Source organism: Ascoidea rubescens (assembly GCF_001661345.1).
Source record: "Ascoidea rubescens DSM 1968 unplaced genomic scaffold ASCRUscaffold_6, whole genome shotgun sequence".
NCBI lineage: Eukaryota > Fungi > Ascomycota > Saccharomycetes > Ascoideales > Ascoideaceae > Ascoidea > Ascoidea rubescens.
The window spans coordinates 418,009-435,947 of record NW_017962918.1 but is presented as its reverse complement, the minus strand read 5'-3'; the positions used below and the strand labels follow the sequence as shown (position 1 = coordinate 435,947).

General features: G+C 34.2%; 10 protein-coding genes across 10 annotated transcripts; 6 read left to right on the top strand and 4 right to left on the bottom strand.

Annotated features, from left to right (window-relative positions):
• Nucleotides 1-219: 219 nt before the first annotated feature.
• Nucleotides 220-881, top strand: ASCRUDRAFT_145816 (uncharacterized protein). Its single transcript, XM_020189224.1, has one exon. The coding sequence runs from the start codon at nucleotides 460-462 to the stop codon at nucleotides 796-798; it is 339 nt and encodes a 112-aa protein (XP_020047361.1). The 5' UTR covers nucleotides 220-459; the 3' UTR covers nucleotides 799-881.
• ASCRUDRAFT_75791 (globin) lies at nucleotides 777-2,958 on the top strand. The gene has a single exon (XM_020193216.1). It carries the CDS (start codon nucleotides 965-967, stop codon nucleotides 2,792-2,794), a length of 1,830 nt encoding a protein of 609 aa, XP_020047360.1. The 5' UTR covers nucleotides 777-964; the 3' UTR covers nucleotides 2,795-2,958.
• A 335-nt stretch (nucleotides 2,959-3,293) lies between these two features.
• ASCRUDRAFT_75790 (uncharacterized protein) lies at nucleotides 3,294-4,592 on the top strand. The gene is made up of 2 exons (XM_020193215.1): nucleotides 3,294-3,516; nucleotides 3,616-4,592. The coding sequence occupies exons 1-2, from the start codon at nucleotides 3,380-3,382 to the stop codon at nucleotides 4,490-4,492; spliced, it is 1,014 nt and encodes a 337-aa protein (XP_020047359.1). The 5' UTR covers nucleotides 3,294-3,379; the 3' UTR covers nucleotides 4,493-4,592.
• Nucleotides 4,593-4,770: 178 nt separating this feature from the next.
• SFK1 (Sfk1p) lies at nucleotides 4,771-5,484 on the bottom strand (the record flags this gene model as incomplete). Its single annotated transcript, XM_020189633.1, has 1 exon — nucleotides 4,771-5,484. A coding segment is annotated over one exon (714 nt), but the record flags the coding sequence as incomplete, so codon positions are not given.
• Nucleotides 5,485-7,322: 1,838 nt separating this feature from the next.
• ASCRUDRAFT_70279 (uncharacterized protein) lies at nucleotides 7,323-7,682 on the bottom strand (the record flags this gene model as incomplete). The annotated part of the gene is made up of 1 exon (XM_020191772.1): nucleotides 7,323-7,682. The coding sequence occupies one exon, from the start codon at nucleotides 7,680-7,682 to the stop codon at nucleotides 7,323-7,325; it is 360 nt and encodes a 119-aa protein (XP_020047357.1).
• A 549-nt stretch (nucleotides 7,683-8,231) lies between these two features.
• PHD1 (Phd1p) lies at nucleotides 8,232-8,537 on the bottom strand (the record flags this gene model as incomplete). The annotated part of the gene is made up of 1 exon (XM_020189518.1): nucleotides 8,232-8,537. A coding segment is annotated over one exon (306 nt), but the record flags the coding sequence as incomplete, so codon positions are not given.
• Nucleotides 8,456-9,502, bottom strand: ASCRUDRAFT_75789 (uncharacterized protein; the record flags this gene model as incomplete). Its single annotated transcript, XM_020193214.1, has 1 exon — nucleotides 8,456-9,502. A coding segment is annotated over exon 1 (538 nt), but the record flags the coding sequence as incomplete, so codon positions are not given.
• A 1,501-nt stretch (nucleotides 9,503-11,003) lies between these two features.
• PDR16 (phosphatidylinositol transporter) lies at nucleotides 11,004-11,954 on the top strand (the record flags this gene model as incomplete). Its single annotated transcript, XM_020189433.1, has 1 exon — nucleotides 11,004-11,954. A coding segment is annotated over one exon (951 nt), but the record flags the coding sequence as incomplete, so codon positions are not given.
• Nucleotides 11,955-12,568: 614 nt separating this feature from the next.
• ASCRUDRAFT_70276 (uncharacterized protein) lies at nucleotides 12,569-13,636 on the top strand (the record flags this gene model as incomplete). The annotated part of the gene is made up of 1 exon (XM_020191771.1): nucleotides 12,569-13,636. One exon carries the CDS (start codon nucleotides 12,569-12,571, stop codon nucleotides 13,634-13,636), a length of 1,068 nt encoding a protein of 355 aa, XP_020047353.1.
• Nucleotides 13,637-13,953: 317 nt separating this feature from the next.
• BNI4 (Bni4p) lies at nucleotides 13,954-17,542 on the top strand. Its single transcript, XM_020194912.1, has one exon. It carries the CDS (start codon nucleotides 14,039-14,041, stop codon nucleotides 17,483-17,485), a length of 3,447 nt encoding a protein of 1,148 aa, XP_020047352.1. The 5' UTR covers nucleotides 13,954-14,038; the 3' UTR covers nucleotides 17,486-17,542.
• The last annotated feature ends 397 nt before the right edge of the window (nucleotides 17,543-17,939 follow it).

The following is a 17,939-nucleotide window of genomic DNA, read 5'->3' as shown; positions in this document are numbered from 1 at the left end:
CGCGACGTGGTCCCAAACAAGAGCCCACGGCTAGCCTCCAGGAGCGAGCGCCTGAGGCCTTTGGGAATTTCCCAGTGCAGTGCTTTGAACAAAGCTCGATTCATTTCAACAGCTCGAGGAACAATCGATCAGCAGCGAGATTGTTGCAGTCTACTTCTGCCTGCTGCACGCAGCCGCAGAGCACTGCCGACTGTCCACCAAGTGCTGACTTGGGAAAGCGGCCGATGCTACACATCCAGGTGAGTCGACCACTTTGGTCCAAAATGAACGAAAAGGAGTTCCCGATGCAGCGTATTCGAAGGCTTGTGTTGCTGCTTAGGAACTGACAAATGTCGAGGAAGTGTGAAACAAGCAAACCTCCCACCAGCGAAAGCCCCAGGCCTGGTGTGGCCAGCGAGAGCCAGAAATGTCCAGAGGAACCAAACAGGGGTGGGTCCCCGGACAGTGACAGCAACTTCCATGGTTATCCAACTACGACAATTCCAAACAGCCTGTGTAAAAGCTTTAAGCTTCTCATGGATAAAATCAGTGTTTTGGTGTTGTTTCCACCCTGATATTCAGATTTACCATTTAGCATCCACTGCTCTGCTTCCTCAAGCTTATTTTGCAACCTCCTTTCTCTTCGTTTCAATATTCAACAATGTTCCCCATGTTGCTTCTTCTTTTGACTTCCCATCTTCTTTGGTCTTGTCTCCAAGTCTCACTTTTAATATAAATATTCCTCTTACCGCTTCTTTTTTTTTCTTTTCCATTTTTTGTAAAACAATTCAAAACCGGCGTTTTATAATTTATAATTAATAAATAATATTCCTATATACTATTCTTATATAATATTAATTATTTACCTATCCACCTATCCACCTATCACCCCTCTTCCTCTCTCCCTTTCTCTTTTCTTTATTCAATCGATTGTCTTATTTTTTTACTCTGTCCATACCTTTTTCCGCTATCAAACTTTATTAAAATGACTTTGAGTATCGATATCAACAGAAGAAAATCCACTAATATCTCAAACATCAATACTTCCTCTTTATACACTTTGAACTCAAACTCAAGTGATAACTCCTCAAATCTATCCTTCTATGACACAACCGCAACAAATGCCACTCTCAATGCGAACAATATAAACAATAACTTGAACAGCTTGAACAATGAAAACATCCTTTTCCTAAACAACGTCTCCTCCAATGACTCATATTTCCTAGAAAAGATCCCAACCTCAAACTCAATCATCTCAAACAAAAACATCATCTACGACCAAATCAGACTCAAAATAACCCTCAACCTAACGTCCCATGAAATATCTCTAATCAGAAACTCCTGGTCAGAAATGACAACAAGACTCCACCAAGCTCCCACAAATAAATCAAACAACACCCACTTCAATTTCATATCAAACATAAACAGCATGGACTCTTCCATACTATGCCAGCAACTATACCACAACCTCCTAATAATGAGACCCGATCTCGAAAAGAGATTTCCCTCCATAAAACACCAGGCCGTCAGCTTTGCCGGCGTCATGAATACCGCCATCTTTCACCTATCAAACTTGAATCTTCTAGATGACTATCTCTATCAATTGGGCAAAAAACATTCTCGAATCCTAGGCATAGATTCGGTTGATTTTCAACTAATGGGCGATGCCCTCCTTCAGACTTTCGAAGATCGCTTTGGTTCCCATTTCACTATAGATCTAGAAAACTCATGGTCTAAACTATACTCCTACCTAGCCAACAGCATCCTCCAAGGCGGCATCGATCCAATCTTAAACCTATCCTCAGACTTTATAATCGACGATATAATTCTAGATAACAATAACACCAATACCAATACTCCCATTCCTACTACTCCCACTACTACTACTACTACCACCACCACCACCACCACCACCACCACCACCAACAACAACAACAACAACAACAACAACAACAACAACAATTATATAAGAAACTCACTAGCGTCTTCAAACACAAACTCAACTTCAACTTCTTCAACTCTTTCCAGCACTTTCGATACCATCAACTCAAACTTCATTCAAAAGGAGAACACTTACTCCTCAATCTATCCTCCAAACAACTCGTATATTAACAATAAAAATCTTAAATCTAAAAACGACCCCAATGTCATCATAAACATCAATGATACAGATTATAACAGCTTCAACGACTACAGTGCATCCGATACCGATACTTCGGATCACGAATCCTATCTAACACAACTCTTTCCAGCAAAAACATATAAAAAGACTACAACCACTTCGAAAAATATCAACAACAAACAATCAATCGATAAATCAACTCAAAACTCTTCTCAAAAACCAAAACACAACTCTCTTGTTAAAATGTTCAAAAAGCCATCTTTACCCAACATGAATCTGAATTTATCCTCAAATAATGACAACCTCAATCATAACAATCACAATAATAATAACAATAGTAACAACAATTACAATTATAATACCAACAACAATTACAACTACAACTACAATAACAATAACAATAACAATAGTAAAAATAACAGAAACAAAAATATTACCCACAAAAGTCACTCGATTCCTGTAAATCCTTTATCTTTGGAAAACTACACCTACACAAACAACATCACTAAAAAAGTTGGTTTCGGTGAGTCTTTATCTCCTAAAATCACAAACACTTCTACTCCTAAACTCTCAGACCCAGTCAAAATAGATAATAGCTTAAAGAGCAGATTGTTTCGCTCAAGACACAGAATAACAGAATCTATAAAACCCTCCTTGACCTCAAGACCTTTTGCTAATGACTCAATTATATAATCATTTATTAACCATATTCTCTATTTTCTACTCTATTCTATTCTATTCTATTCTCGTCTCTATCTTCCTACAGTTCACTTATTTGTTTTTTGTTCTTTATTTCTCGTTCTTTTCATTCTTCTCTTAATGTCACATTTCTCCCTTTGGATCCCTTCCAAAACCCCCAAATACCATCTTTTAGGATCAACGCACTGTGCTGCACTGATTGTTGTTAAAGCATAATCCACTATTATGGGTTGACTAACCTCTGCGGTCAGCTGGCGGGTCACAGGACTCAGCCTCTGCATGCATTTTAGTTGCCGTGCATTGCTGACTCTACACCTTTGTGCACAGAGATTCGCATTTTGATGCCTGTTTCAGCGCGTTCCACATCGCTGGAGTTCGCGATTTTTGTCCTGAATCGGCCAATCCAGACCTGCAGCGTGGTACCGCTCTCGGTGTCTGTTATCTTTCAATCACCAACTATTTAACCATCGCCTTTCTCTTTTTATCATTATATCTGCCATCTACAAGTTGGAATAATCACCATCCAAAAGAAAAGAGGTCCTTGTCATGATAGCTTCTTGATGGTGTTTTACTTTTAAAATGCATGAAAAATCTCCTAGCCCAACCCTTCCTCTAAATTTACAATCAAATCAAAAACTTCCCTTTTTTTTGATTCTTCAGTTAAGAAAATCAATCAAGCTATTAGCTGATAAAAACTTTTATGAAAAAATTGCTCTGTAAGTAAAAAATTTCACTAATCTACGAAACTAAAGAAAGAAAAAAATATATCCAATTTTCAACTTTCAATGATTTTTATACTAATATATTTCTTATAGTATTTTTGGTCCAGAAAAAATTAATACAACTTTAGCATTCATTGCATATTCTTCACTACTAATTTGCGAGACCATCAACAATGTTCCCTTCTTAGTAAATTCATCCAAATCTTTATTTTTTGGTATCATTTCAAATCCGAGATCTCCCATCAATCTTTCTTCTATTAAAAATGGAGGATTTTTAATTTCCAAGAATTTGAAATTTCTAAATTACTCAGACTATTCAAACTATTTACATCATAGTTCCACCTTATGGAAAAAATTAACCAAATTTGCTTTTTGTTTAGATTTATTTTATTCCTATGTTGCTGATGTTATTATTTTTAATAGATTGTTTATTTTGCCTTCAATGGTCCCTTCACTCATTGAAATCTTTGAAAAGAAACAGAATGAGCCAAGTGAAAAGAGTGAAAAGAGTGAAAAAAGTGAAAAAAGTGAAAATCAAAAATATGGAAACTTAAAAAGTGAAAATCTAAGTGAGAAAGATAAAAATACTAAAAATCTTAAAAAAAAACCAGTCTTTACTATTCAAAATCTAATAACAGTAAACGATTTCATCTTACAATTTTTTGAAAATATTGCGTTCTTGGGTGAGCATAAATTTGTGCCACGATTCACTAAAAAATCTCTCCTATACTATAATATATCTTCATTCATTTGGCTAATCAATTTAGTTTTAACAATATATCAAAATTTAAAATTAAACAACTTCAAATATAACCATGAAGAAATCTTTCCAGATTTATGTAATATTCCTTTAGCCATTCATTGGGCTCATCCAAAAGGTGTGTTGTCTAAATTTTATCTTGGCTTGTTTGGATTGTGTAATGTTTGGAATAGTAACTCAAGAAATTGGGTTGAAATTCATAATTTCTAATTGCCCCTTTTTGTTTTTATACACTAATATAGCATGGTATAATACTATAATAATTTATACTATTTTATACTATTTTATACTATAATAAAGTCGTTTTTCCATTAGACATCATCATTATTATTATTATTATTATTATTATTGTTGTTGTTATCATTATTATTATCATTATTATTATCATTATTATTATTGTTAATATCATAATTGTTGTTATTATTACGATTGTAGATAGATATTTGGTGTTTATTATTGTCACTTGATTGTTCGCTACTGTTTGCACAATATTCATCATAATCTCTAAATTCATAGCCATGTTTTTTTGTGCTAGCTGGATAAAGATCAAATATCAATATCATTAAAAAGACACCATACCAAAACGATAATGTCCATTCAAGTGCTGCACTTTGAGAACGCAAACGTTTACGCATACAAACACCAAATCCAATTGCAAGACCCATGGCAAAGATACACCAAATTAGTTTAGTTATTGCTGACAACATTAAGTAGTTGTATTTTTTCACATTGAATTTTCTATAATAATTTCTGCCCAATGAAAAATATTCAAATATCAATGAAAAACAGCTGAAAAACATGAAACTGATAAATATTCCAACCATTGTTATGTGAACTGTATGGAACAAATGGGTATCAAAAATTGAAACAAATAGTATGCCCAATTCTCCAATCGCACAAAAGAATATAGACAAATAGCTAGAAACAACTTCCTTTTTATTGAAGTTTGGAATTAGTTTTTGTTTGGCTCTTAAGTATCTCTCGCAGCATAATGTTAAAAAGAAAGCCAATCCCTGGAACCCAGCACAAGATATGAACAATGGTTTGAGATTTGTAGCTCCAATATCTGAGATGTAGACAGGAAATTGCCTAACGTCCATAAACCAATATATGGGATGGCCCTGAAACGACCAACAAGCCAACATCGCAATGAGCATCCCATACCAGGCTATTAACGAAGCCAAGGGCAACATCCACCAGTGGAAAATCTTCATATTCAGCAGCGTTGTTCTCAAGATAATAATAACAAAAAACAGTTGAGATGAGAATCTATGGTTGCTTACAAAACATTGATAAACCTGAACAGCAGCCTGGATCTCTCATTTGCTCTGGCATTTTGCCATCTCACGACACAAGATCTTGAATAACCATCAATGTTGGCACACGATATTAACTTCCCATCCAAACCGATGATTTCCCAATCCATAAAAGGTTTGACGATATGACGATATGACAGTCTGTATTATCGGTTTGATAGCTATAGGATTGGTGCTTCCGACATCCGAACCCAATTCGAGAGGACAAAAATATTATCTCAAAAGCCTTTGAAAATGTTTCAACGCTTGCTTATGTAGATAAAACATAAGCTTGCGCTTTAAATATTTCTTTTGACATAATTATGGCTAGCACGTGATTATATTTACAATTTGCTTTCAGTAAAATGTTCTTTGCTGAATACAGTAGAAGTTTCTATAAAATCCAAAAAAGAAAAACTGACTATTCAAAAAAATGCATTACCAGAATATATTAAACAAAATTACTATTTATAACATTTGGAGATTGTTTTGTAGTCTATTGTTTTTTGGATGGCAGAGGTTCCAAAATACTGTGATTACATACCTAACTTATGTTTTTTTTTGGTTTTTTTTCGTCTATTTGCCCGCATTTATTTCAACGTACGATCGGAAATATGCGGTCTCATGTTTTTAAATGAACACAATCGTGCTCAATGCCGTTCTCAATCAGGGTAACCGGTGTTTGGTGCACTGTTTATTTATTTATTACCCTGAGAACACTTGTACGGCGATTCGTGTGTTTAGAAACGCTTTTCCTGTTATGTTTTTTTTATTTCGTTCTCAGACTCTGCAACCTTATTTTTGTATCGAAAACGGAATTTGTTTCGAAAAACACAGCTTCGGATCGAACCCAACACTGGTCGCAATCGTACTTCTCTGAGCTGAACATGCTCACCTCTGGTGAAACAACATTGGTAGTCTAAGAGGCGATTTGCAGTATCGCCCACTGCTCTCCAGAGCCTTGAAGGGATGGGCAGCAATCGCTTCTTGAATCTTGACACAGGCCTCAGCAACTGGATGATGAGAATTTGCGAGAGTGGCTTTATTGTGGGCATGTTGTAGGCACCTATGCAGAACATGTCGAAATAAGGTCCTCCTCTATTTTAGATTTGTCTTCAAGCAGTGATATTTGCATTGCATATCCTCTAAATGTCGAGAGTCGATGTTGATTTATGCTGAGGTGAACTTGACAGATCAAGGAGATGGGCTTGAGGTTTACAAAAATTATGGCGTCGATAAAGAGTGAGAATATGATATTTATTAGAAGTTTTTTTGTTGAAAAGGTGCTTTCTTTGAGTGTTTTTGGATAATGAATATATATGCTAATTGGAAGTGATATTTAAAGTAGTTTTTTTGTTCTTTTTTTTGGACTTTTCAATGCTATATGTAAATATAAACAGATTTTTAGTTGTATGTCTGGACAAAAATAAAATCACAATGGCTCAAAATATAAATAAGTCTAATTAATGTACAAAAAAAAAATATAGAAAAAAAAAATAATTTTATCGACTAGTAATATATTTGTGATGATAAATTGAGTGAATGTAACAAAAACAATAACAATAAGTTATAAAAATAAAAGTTGTAAAAATAAAAGTTATAAAAATAAAAGTAAAAGTAAAAGTAAAAGTAAAAGTAAAAGTAAAAGTAAATTCAGAAACAAAAACAAGTATATAAAAATAAAATAATTATAAATTAATAGAGAAAAAGAAAAAAAAAGAAAAAGAAAAAGAAAAAAAAAAAATCTATTTATTTTCAATTTTTTTGACAGTATCATAGCTTTCATAGATAGCTGAAGATGATGTGTTGGATGGATCATTGGGATTTGAAGAATTAGCAGACATGTTTGCTAAGCTAGGGTTAATGTTTGGATTAAGATTTTGATTATTTTGGTTATTTTGATTGGTTTGATTATTGTTTGAGTTACTGTTGCTATTGTTGCTTGATGTAGTGTTACTTAAAGTGCTATTGTTGAGATTATTTGCAGCATTGTTGATGTTATTGTTATTGTTTGGATTATTAGGAACAGCAGACTGGTTTAGAGGCTGATTATTTTGACCATTTTGAATATTCGTCAACTGATTCAATTGATTGTACTGGTTCATTTGATTGATTTGGTTGAATTGGCTAAATTGATTTAATTGACTGTTTTGAGTATTTTGGTTGTTTATATTGACAGGGGAGTAATAATTATGAGGTTGATAATAACCGTATTGGTAGCCACCATAATAATTTGTGTACTGTTGATTATAGAAAAAGGGAACATTATTATTTTGAACAGGAGGAGTTAGAGACGATTTATTTGAAGCAATGTTGTGATTCGGGGAGGGATTTGAAGGAGAAGCGAGATTCAGACTTTGAATTGAGTTGTTGGTGTTATTGTTGTTAAGATGATTAATTTCATTACTACTTGATGGAGCTGGATTTAGTTTTTTGTTATTATTGTTATTATTGTTACTATTGTTATTATTATTATTACTATTACTATTGTTACTGTTATTATTATTTTTATTATTGTTGTTGTTGCTGTTGTTGTTAGCATTTGAAATTGATGAGATATTAGAAGAATTGTTAAAGGGAGTATAAGTTAAAGTTGGTTGAGAATAGTAATTTGAAGAAGGATTATCAATTGGAGTTTCATGAATGACTTTTTTGATATCTCTAACAAATAAAGGATATAGTAGATCTACTATACCCTCTCTTTGAGCCATAGCTAAAGCTCTTTCAAAGGGGATCCAAACACCTTTTAAATGCATTGAACCAATTTTAACTACATGTCTGATTTTTTCAGACTTTAAAATACCATCTCTTCTACCTCTCGTCATTTGAGCTACGTTTAATAGTTTTGTTCCATTGATCATGTTGTTATCTGCTCTTCTAACTACAGAGACACCATTTGCATCTACTTGATAACAAAGAGTCTTTTCGTCTTCCCACATTGTTGTTGTGACCCTAGGACGGAAACCAGTTGGTTGAAATTGGCCTAGGGAGGTTGATTGGCTGGGGGATTGAGATGGGTTTGATGGGAAAGGAGACTGTTGGTAAGGGGGATAATAAAAGCCAGGAGCTGGAGCTGGAGCTGGGGCAGGGGCAGGAGCAGGAGTAGTGGTGGAGGTTGCGACAGCAGCAGATGGAGTTGATTGGTAGTAGTTACCATAATGAGGATAGTTGTTGTAAAAAGTGGATGGTTTGGGAATTGTTACTAGTTTATTTGAAGGAGATGATTCATTTGGGGGACTATTGGAAGCAGGATTTTGGGTTGGGTTGACAATGGGATTAATAGCAGAAGCTGAAGTGGAAGAAGTTGGAGTTGGAATTGAGTTGGGGTTGGTGTTTGAGGTTGGTGAAGCTTGGGGATAAGATTGAGGATAGCTATAAGGGTTGTAGTAAGGTTGTTGGTATTGGAGATTGGATTGCATGTTAGATTGAGGCATCAATTGGGGATTTATTTGAGAGTTCAACTGGGGATTTATTTGAGAGTGGGTGGTTTGCTGAGAATGAGATTGAGATTTGGAGTCTTGGTCTTGGTTGGATAGAGTATTGGTGTTGGTGTTAGTAGCAGAAGTGTTTGGATTAGAATTAGAATTAGAATTAGCAGTGCTGGGTGTGCTACTGTTATCAGGTTTACTAGTGTTAGTATTAGTATTAGTATTGCTATTAGATTTACTTTGATACAGATTTCTTGTTTTTGAGCTATCGTTTGACCCATTAGTTAAAGGGTTAGAATCTTGAAGAGGCATTTCAAGTAAATGAAAAGAAATAAGTCTAAATGAAAAAAAAAAGAAAAAGGAAAAAAGTTAGAATAAATTGAAAGCGAGTTAAAGGGAGGTTGAATGAGAATGAAAAGTTTTAAGTTAATTTAGAAAATAAAGAATAAAAGCGAGATGGAAAAAATTGGAAAAAGAAAAAGTAAATTGAAAAAAATTGGGCTGGAAAAATAAAACAAAATAAAAAAAAATAAGGTAAAATGAAAATGAAATTTGTGAGAAGTTGGAACAGAGGAATGGGATAAAAAGAGAGAGATTGGGAAAAAGTGAGAGAAATGAGAGAAAAAGACGTGAAAATTTTTCAAGATTAGCAGATGGAAAAAAGAAGGAAAACGACAAGAAATCGAGAGTCAATTGAGCTGGACAATAAGAACAGCAAAAGCAACAAAAACAATAGAAACAATAGAAACAGCTCAACAATAGAAACAATACACTGAAGCCTTCGGTAAAAAACCCAGCGTCTTGGAAATCAGTGCCAAACCTTAACAAGCACTGAAAAAGCAGTGGAGAAGCACCGAAAAAGCACCACAGGCACCGTCGGCAGCACCAGCAGCTCAGGCCAGAGCCACGCAGGCGGCTTTTGCAGCTTACAGCGCCAGCTCTGCGGTGTAGCGCCACGCACACGAACCCCAGCATAAACGCGCACTGCGATTGGCCCAACAATGTGCACGTGAAATGCACATGCACCAATTTTGTAATAAGTCTTACAATCGCAGCTTTAATACAATCAGTTATTTGGTTATTTACAGATTATATTAACTATTATTTATGGTAGAATAATATGTATCTAGCTAACTTAAGTAAAACTCATTCCTTATTGTTCTTCTTCTTTTTTAATTCCTGTTGAAATTCCTACTCTTTATATATTGGTATTTCTAAACTTGGGCCGGTCTGTTTCAAGAACTGAAACACTATTTGTGGCAAGTCCCTTTTGAATTGAGTCTTGCTTTGATTACCTAATAAAATCATGTGCCATAAGAATTGCACTATTTGTGCAGCCACAACGGAAGTGCCTAATCGGGCCCAAAACCGCGCAGGAGACTACGCGGATCCTTGAACGGATGTTGTGAAATCCATTGTGTTGAATCTCACAGCTTCTGACGTGCACACTGCTGAAGCTGCGCTGACCAGCAGCGGCAATCCGGAGTTGGACTTTACCCGGTTATTCGATCCGGCTTCCAACTTCCGTTTTCTTCTCTTTCTTTCACTCATTTTGCGATCATTACACTCTTTTTACATATTCTGATGATTTAGTTTGCACAATTTATAATCACCTCCATCTCCAGTCTTACTTGGTTATTTGTCATCGTTTTTCTTACAAAATTCCAGTCAATCAATTGATTTCAGCATTAGTTGAATATTTGAACTCTTGAATTCCTCCAAATTCCACAGCTGAATCTCTTATCGGTATATTTGTTCCATCTAAAAAAGGATTATAAAGATAACCTGTTTTATTCTTAGTTTGATCGAATAATTGCATCATCCTAAAATCTGAAAAAAATGAACACTATTAAAAATCTTTGGGGCTCCAAATCAAATTCTAAATCGAATTCCAAATCTGATGCCAAATCTGATGTTAAACCTGATTTAAACAGATCCCTCACCCAAGCTCCTACTATTAATAGTAAAGCTGATAGTAGTAGCAATAATTCTACTGATAATAGTCAGTACCGCACTGTTGAGATACCAATTGAATATCCCTTAGCAACTCAAGTTGTCCCCCCTGAATCTCCATTAACCAAAGTCCAACAATTGAAATATTTAAAAGTTCTTAATCACTTGTTGACGTTAAATGATACAAACCAGTTTCAAATCGATGACAAATCTTGGTTAACCAGAGAATGTATTTTAAGATACCTCAGAGCCACCAAATGGCTACCCAATGACGCAATTAAAAGAATTAAATCAACAATCTCATGGAGAAAAGAATTTGGTATCAGTAACCAATTTGATAATCAAAATGTTGTTAATTTTGATTTATGCTCAATTGAGAATCAGACTGGTAAAGAAGTTATTCTTGGTTTTGATAATAATTTAAGACCCTGCTTATACTTAAAACCTGGTAGACAAAATACAAAGGCAAGTTTAAGACAGGTTCAACACTTGGTCTTGATGTTGGAAAAAGTAATTGATTTCATGCCTCCAGGACAAGACTCGTTAGCTTTGTTGATTGATTTCAAACCTTATAATGTTTTATCAAAAGAGGAACAGTCCAAATTGCCAAAGGTTCCCTCAATTTCTATTGGCAAACAAGTACTACATATTTTGCAGAACCATTACCCAGAAAGATTAGGCAAGGCTTTGTTGACCAATATGCCATGGTATGCCAAAACATTTTTGAATTTGATCCATCCATTTATAGATCCATTGACAAAGACCAAATTGGTTTACAACGAGCCATTTGTCAATTATGTCCCCACGGAATTGTTGGATAAGGATTTTGGAGGAGAGATTAATTTCATTTATAAACACGAGGTTTATTGGAAAAACCTAGTTGAAATTTCCAATAAGAAACGATTGAATTACATTAACCGATTCAATAGATTTGGGAGATTCATTGGGTTGAGTGAATTTGATTTAAGAGGTGAGCATAATATATTAAAGTACCCTTCGATCACGCTCAATGACTTGAAAGAATTGAAGGAATCAAGCAATATAAATTTGGATTTAGGTTTTGAGTCGGAATCTGATTTACAATCTAATTCTAAAAAAATCAGTGATACCATATCCCAAAGAATCTATAACAATAATCAATTAGTCAATGGTGAATTGGTCATTAAAAATGGGTTTATTAGTAATAGTAACCATAATAATATCAGTGTTCATATGAAAAATAATGAATTTATTGAAAATCAAAATGAAATTAAAAACTCAGTTGGTGTATCTGCATGATATATAAGTGATATAATACTTAAGTAATATCTAAATAATACTTAAATAATACCTAAATAATGTCTAAATAATATAAATAATACATGATTAATAATGATAATGATAATGATAATGATAAGGAATGATTTGAATGGGATTACTCTATTGAGACAGACCACCGTAACGGTGGTTTCGACTAATGAGACATGTGACGTATGACAATTTTGATATTAGATTGTGTAGATAAATAGAATTATTTAAAGCTATGGATGTAGATATATATAAATAACTCAAATTAATGATATAACAAGTTGGCAATAGTAGATCAGGCTTTTAATGGTAAACTAGTTAAAATGAATTTGGTATCAATAGATGATAAAAAAAATCGAAAATTAGAAAAATTAAGCGAGATTTGCGTACGAAAGTTGATTCAGTCGATTAAATTAATCAATGATTTTGGGGATTTTAACAATTACAATACGTTAAAGCCGATATTGATTAAGATGGATTATTTGCAATTGAAGCAGGTTGAAGCCAGTAATCCTGAGTTGAAGGGCGAGAATAATATAAATTGGTATAATTTGATAATAAGAGATTTTCCCAAGCATACATTAACGATCAAAATTCAAAAGGAATTTAATAATAGTAATGATAATACTAAGGATAATAAGAAGGATAAGAGTAAAAATAGAATTAAAAGAAACTACTTTAGGATGTACGAAAAAATATATAATGAAGTCAAAGAGAAAAGAGAAAACGCATTAATCAAATTGAAAGAAAGTTATAAATCGTACAAGGACAATAAGGAATTCAAGATAATAGAGCTCAAGCAGCCAGATGTGATCATAAGAAAACGGAAATCAGATTACAGCTATTATAATAACAATGGGAACAATGATAACAAGAGACATATTGGGTACAGTAATTATGATAGATTCAAGTCGCCGATGATGAGAAAAATCAGCAAAGATGTGTCGAATAAGGGGACTATTAATAAATACAGCAATTTGTTTATCAATACTAATTACAATAGCAGTGGTGTTTCCAGTGGGGCAAATGTTGCGGCTGTTAAAAGAAGCGCAATTACTACTAACACCACTAATCATACTCCTACTACTCCTATTACTGCTACTCCTATTACTGCTACTACTCCTACTGGTAATGCCTCCAAGAATAACCAAATAGCGAGAAATCGAAAAGAGCCCTTGGCCAACAATAAGGCTGCTAGGATACCTGGTAACAAACACAGCGAGACAGCACTCGGAGGGAGCGCGCCAAAAAGCACAAAAGCTGTGTCCAGAGAAGGCGCAAATACAAGCAGCAAAAGAAACAGAAGCAGCAAAAGCAGCAGGGAGAAGAAACCAGATAGCAAGAAAAGACGACCCAGGCCGACGGTAAGTGCCATCTTTATGGATAGGTGATGACGCGCAGGACGGCGAATGGACACACACACACACACACATGCAAGACCGCACCGATGGCTCTGACGCGCGGCAGTCCGTGACGAGCGTGACGGGCGTGACAAACGAGGAGCGTGGAACACGGCGCCCAGCGCTGCACGGCCGACAGAAACTGCAGGAGCCGCAGCGGCGGAGAGATCCAGGAGACCGGGCCCAGGCAGCGGCAGGAAAACGGCTCCCCTTTCGCAGCGCTTCCACGACCTTTTTCGCTGCGACAGTCTTGTTCTTTATTTTTATTTTTAGTCAATTTCAGCTCACTGTTTTGCTTCCTTTATTCTCTTTTCCCAGTTTTCTTTGCTGACCTGCTCTATTTCCAATTCAAAAGAAAGCCCAACGCTGCCAACGTCACCCACGTTATCAAGTATGGTTTCCTCTGCAGATATACCTCCTAGCAAAGCGAATTTAGGCAATGGGAACAATACTGGTGCTGCTATTTCCAATGGTGTTCCCAGCCCTAATGCCAATGTCAACAACACCAACAATGGCACTGGTAATGTCAACTCAAACTTCACCTCTTCTGACGACGAGTTTGAGGAATTCACTGAGGACTTCAACATGGTCACTCCTGTTAAAAAGACCTTTGATAATGACCACTCGCTGGCCCATGTCAACAACATCAACACCATCAATAAGAGAACCTCTTCAATGCCAACTCAATCCGTCAACAAAAAAAACTCCTCCCAGTCGTTATTTTCCTCTACAAAACTAAGATCTTCAACTGCTAATCAATTAAACTCAAATAAAAAATTGTCCAAAAGAAGTTCCCTAATGTCCTTCTTCAAGGGCAAAAAGTCAAGCTCCTCCTCCAATATCAACCAATTAAACCACTCCAACACGTCCACGTCCACCTCCATCAACACCAACACCAACACAGCTACTAGTACCAACACCGGTGCTAGTAACAACACCAATACTAACATCACTGGCAATAACCCCAACTATATACCTTTCAACCCAAATGCCTACAACAACAGTGTCTCGTCCTACGATTTTGATAATGCAGATAATCAATCCTTAAACTCAAACATGACAACTAAGACCTCCATTTCTTTCATCCTACATAAAAATAAAAACAAAAAAAACTTGCCCAATACCTCCGCCAATAACTCTGCAAAACATAATCATTCTTTTTTCAAATCCTTCAAAAAGAGATTAAGTTTCTCTAATTTACACGATATAGTGATTAACGAATCTGATAACAATTATGATTCAAATTCAAATTCACACTTAAATAATAATAACACTAATAGCTTAAATAATAATCTAAATAATAATAATGACATCAAATCAAGGGATATCAATATCGATTCCAATATCGATCCCCTGATTAATGACCCCATAACCAATCACCATTCCTCAGAAAACTCCTTCAGTTCTTATCATAACTCAAATTCCTCTATAGATATTCATCCTCATAAACCTTCTCATTTAAAAAATGAATTCCATTTCAACGACTACATAGACAATAAATCCCCTTCCAATAAAATCACCTCCAATAATAATATCGAAATTAAACAAAAAGATATCAACAATAATATCAACAATAATATCAAAAATAAATCATCTGATCATTCAAATAATATTAATAATATCAATAATATTAAAAACATCGACATAGACGATCAAAATTTACCAAAGATCTCATTTGATTCAAATGATTTAAACAATTCTAAAATTTCTAAAGAACTTGATTCAATCGATTTAAAAGACTCCAAAGACTCAAAAACCTCAAAAGACTCAAAAGACCTAAAAGACCCAGATCTTTCAAAAATTCCAGATCTTCTAAAAGACCCAGAAGATCTAAAAGATCTTTACTCAAAATCCAACACCTCTCCCAAATCTTCCAAATCTCCAAAAGCATCAAGATTCAACAAGGATCCCACAAACAAATCTCTAATCAAAAAAGACAAAAAGGATAAAAAGGACAAAAAGGATAAAAAGGATAAAATTAAAATCCACTCAAAAAAATCTTCAAGCCACTCAATCACAAATTCCATCTCAAAAAACCCATTTTCAAATAACAATACCAAAAATCTTACGAATAAAGATCTCCCAATAAATCATGACAACACAATCCAAAATCAACCTCTAAATTCTAATGCATTTGCAAAGAACGACCCGAATTCAAAGATAAATACCTCTCCCAATACACCCAATAACCCTAATAATTCATCTAAAATTAAAAATAAATCAAAATCAAAGGGTAAAAACAAACCAAAAAATAAAATCAAAACTAAAAATCAAGATTCAACCTCAAATATCAATAGCAATACCAATACTAATACCAATTCCAATACCAATACCAACTCAAAAAATAACATAAATTCAAATTCAATTCTAAATTCAAATAGACATCTAAACTCAAACTTAGGCTCAAATTCAAATCCTAAAAACAAAAAATTCGTACAAATTATCATCCCAGAAATTATAACAAACAGACCTCAATCTCCTCTGACTCCCACTGACGAAAACTCAAATTCCGCTTTAAATAAAAGCTCCAACGAATATCTGCCTCAAAGCTCTGATGACTATGACAATGGTGAAATTCTATTCCCAAAATCTTTAGATGTTCATGAAGTTGAATCCATTGTTTCAATTGAACGTAAAAGATCCGTCAGATCAGTCAAAAATCATCATAGAAATGAATCCATGATTAGTAGAAAGAGTAAAAGAGAATCAATTGAAGTCAAAGCTAAAGAAGTCGGTATGACTGTTGAACTCGGTAAAGAGGTTAATGAGCCCCCACTTTTACCAAGAAGAACTAACAGTATCTTGAAAAATAAAAATTCAATCTCATCTTTTAACCATTCCATCAACGAGGAAGTTGAAGAAGAAGAGGAATTAAGAAACGAATTTTTATCTGATAGAAAAAGAAGATTGGACAGAAAGGGAATTATAAATGATGAACAGCCAATTAGAAGAAATAGTAGCAATATAAGAGTCAAACCCATAAATAACTTAAATGATAGTTCAAAGACTACTTCAAACAGAAATGGAGTCGATATTCCAGACTTTGAATTTGATGATTCAAGTTTGAATTTAGAATTCTCTCCAATTCCTTCTCCCGAATTATCTACTACTTCGGCTCCAAGTCAACATTCTACTGAAAGATCATACACTGATAAGGATCAATTTGATAAATCTATTAATGCTAACAACAACAACAACAATTCAGCGGAAGAGAATTTGAAAGCTAATAATATTGGTGAAAATTTAGAACATAAGAGCTCGATAGATAATCTGTCAGATGGCACATTGACAACAGTATCCCCATCAATTAACCAATCGCCGTTGCTAGAGTCTGAGAATTCGCCATCAATAGCATTTTTGCCATCACCAGATCCTAAACAAAATGTAAGACCAGTTTCAATGTCGTTCAAAGGATTAAAAGCCCCAACATTTAATAACAATGAAAACCCAGATAGAAAAGATAGCTTGGATAGTGGAACATTTAATAGAGGATACGTTTACCCAAATGATAGCTCTGATAGTGACGAGTTTGCTCGTGGTTCATTTTCTCCTCCTTCCCTACCTTATGCTAAAGACGGATCTGTTCAGTTACTTTCTCATTCAAACTCATCCACATCATTGAACTCTCGAAGGAGATTCCCTGTGGGCACAGTAAAATTCTCGTCCAGAATTATACTATATGAGACATACAATGGCGATGAGTATGATAGACATCCAGAGATTGCTACATGTAACCAATTGACGCCCTCACTTGCTTATCAGATTAAAGATGAATTGAACACATTCAAAGCTGAGATGCCTATTCATGAAAGTTCTCGTTGTTTTACCCACTTTTATTAGAAAAATTGATTTTTTAACATATTTTTAATTCTTTTTTTCGTTTCTATTTTTTTACTGTTGTTTTTTCTTTTTCCATTTTTTTTTGTTTTTTTATAAAAAGCTAGTTTTTTGGTTTTGTTTACTAATATTTTTGATTTTTTTAAAATAAAATTTAGATTAATACTAAATTTATTTTCAATTTTCCATTTTCTCTTGAAAAATGAAAACATTAAAGCCAGAAATTGTTTTACTTTTTAAAAAATTCATTTGTTTTAATTGATATTAATTGATATTTATTACTATTATTACCGTTTAGTGATAATTGCTGTTAATTAACTTTTTTAATTTTTTAATTTAATTATTACTTTGAATATCATTGAAAAATTGATTGTTTAGTCATATTAGTTTTTAATCTTTTACATTTTTCCTTTCAGTTTTGTTTGTTTCTTTTTTCTTTAAATCCACATCCAATTTT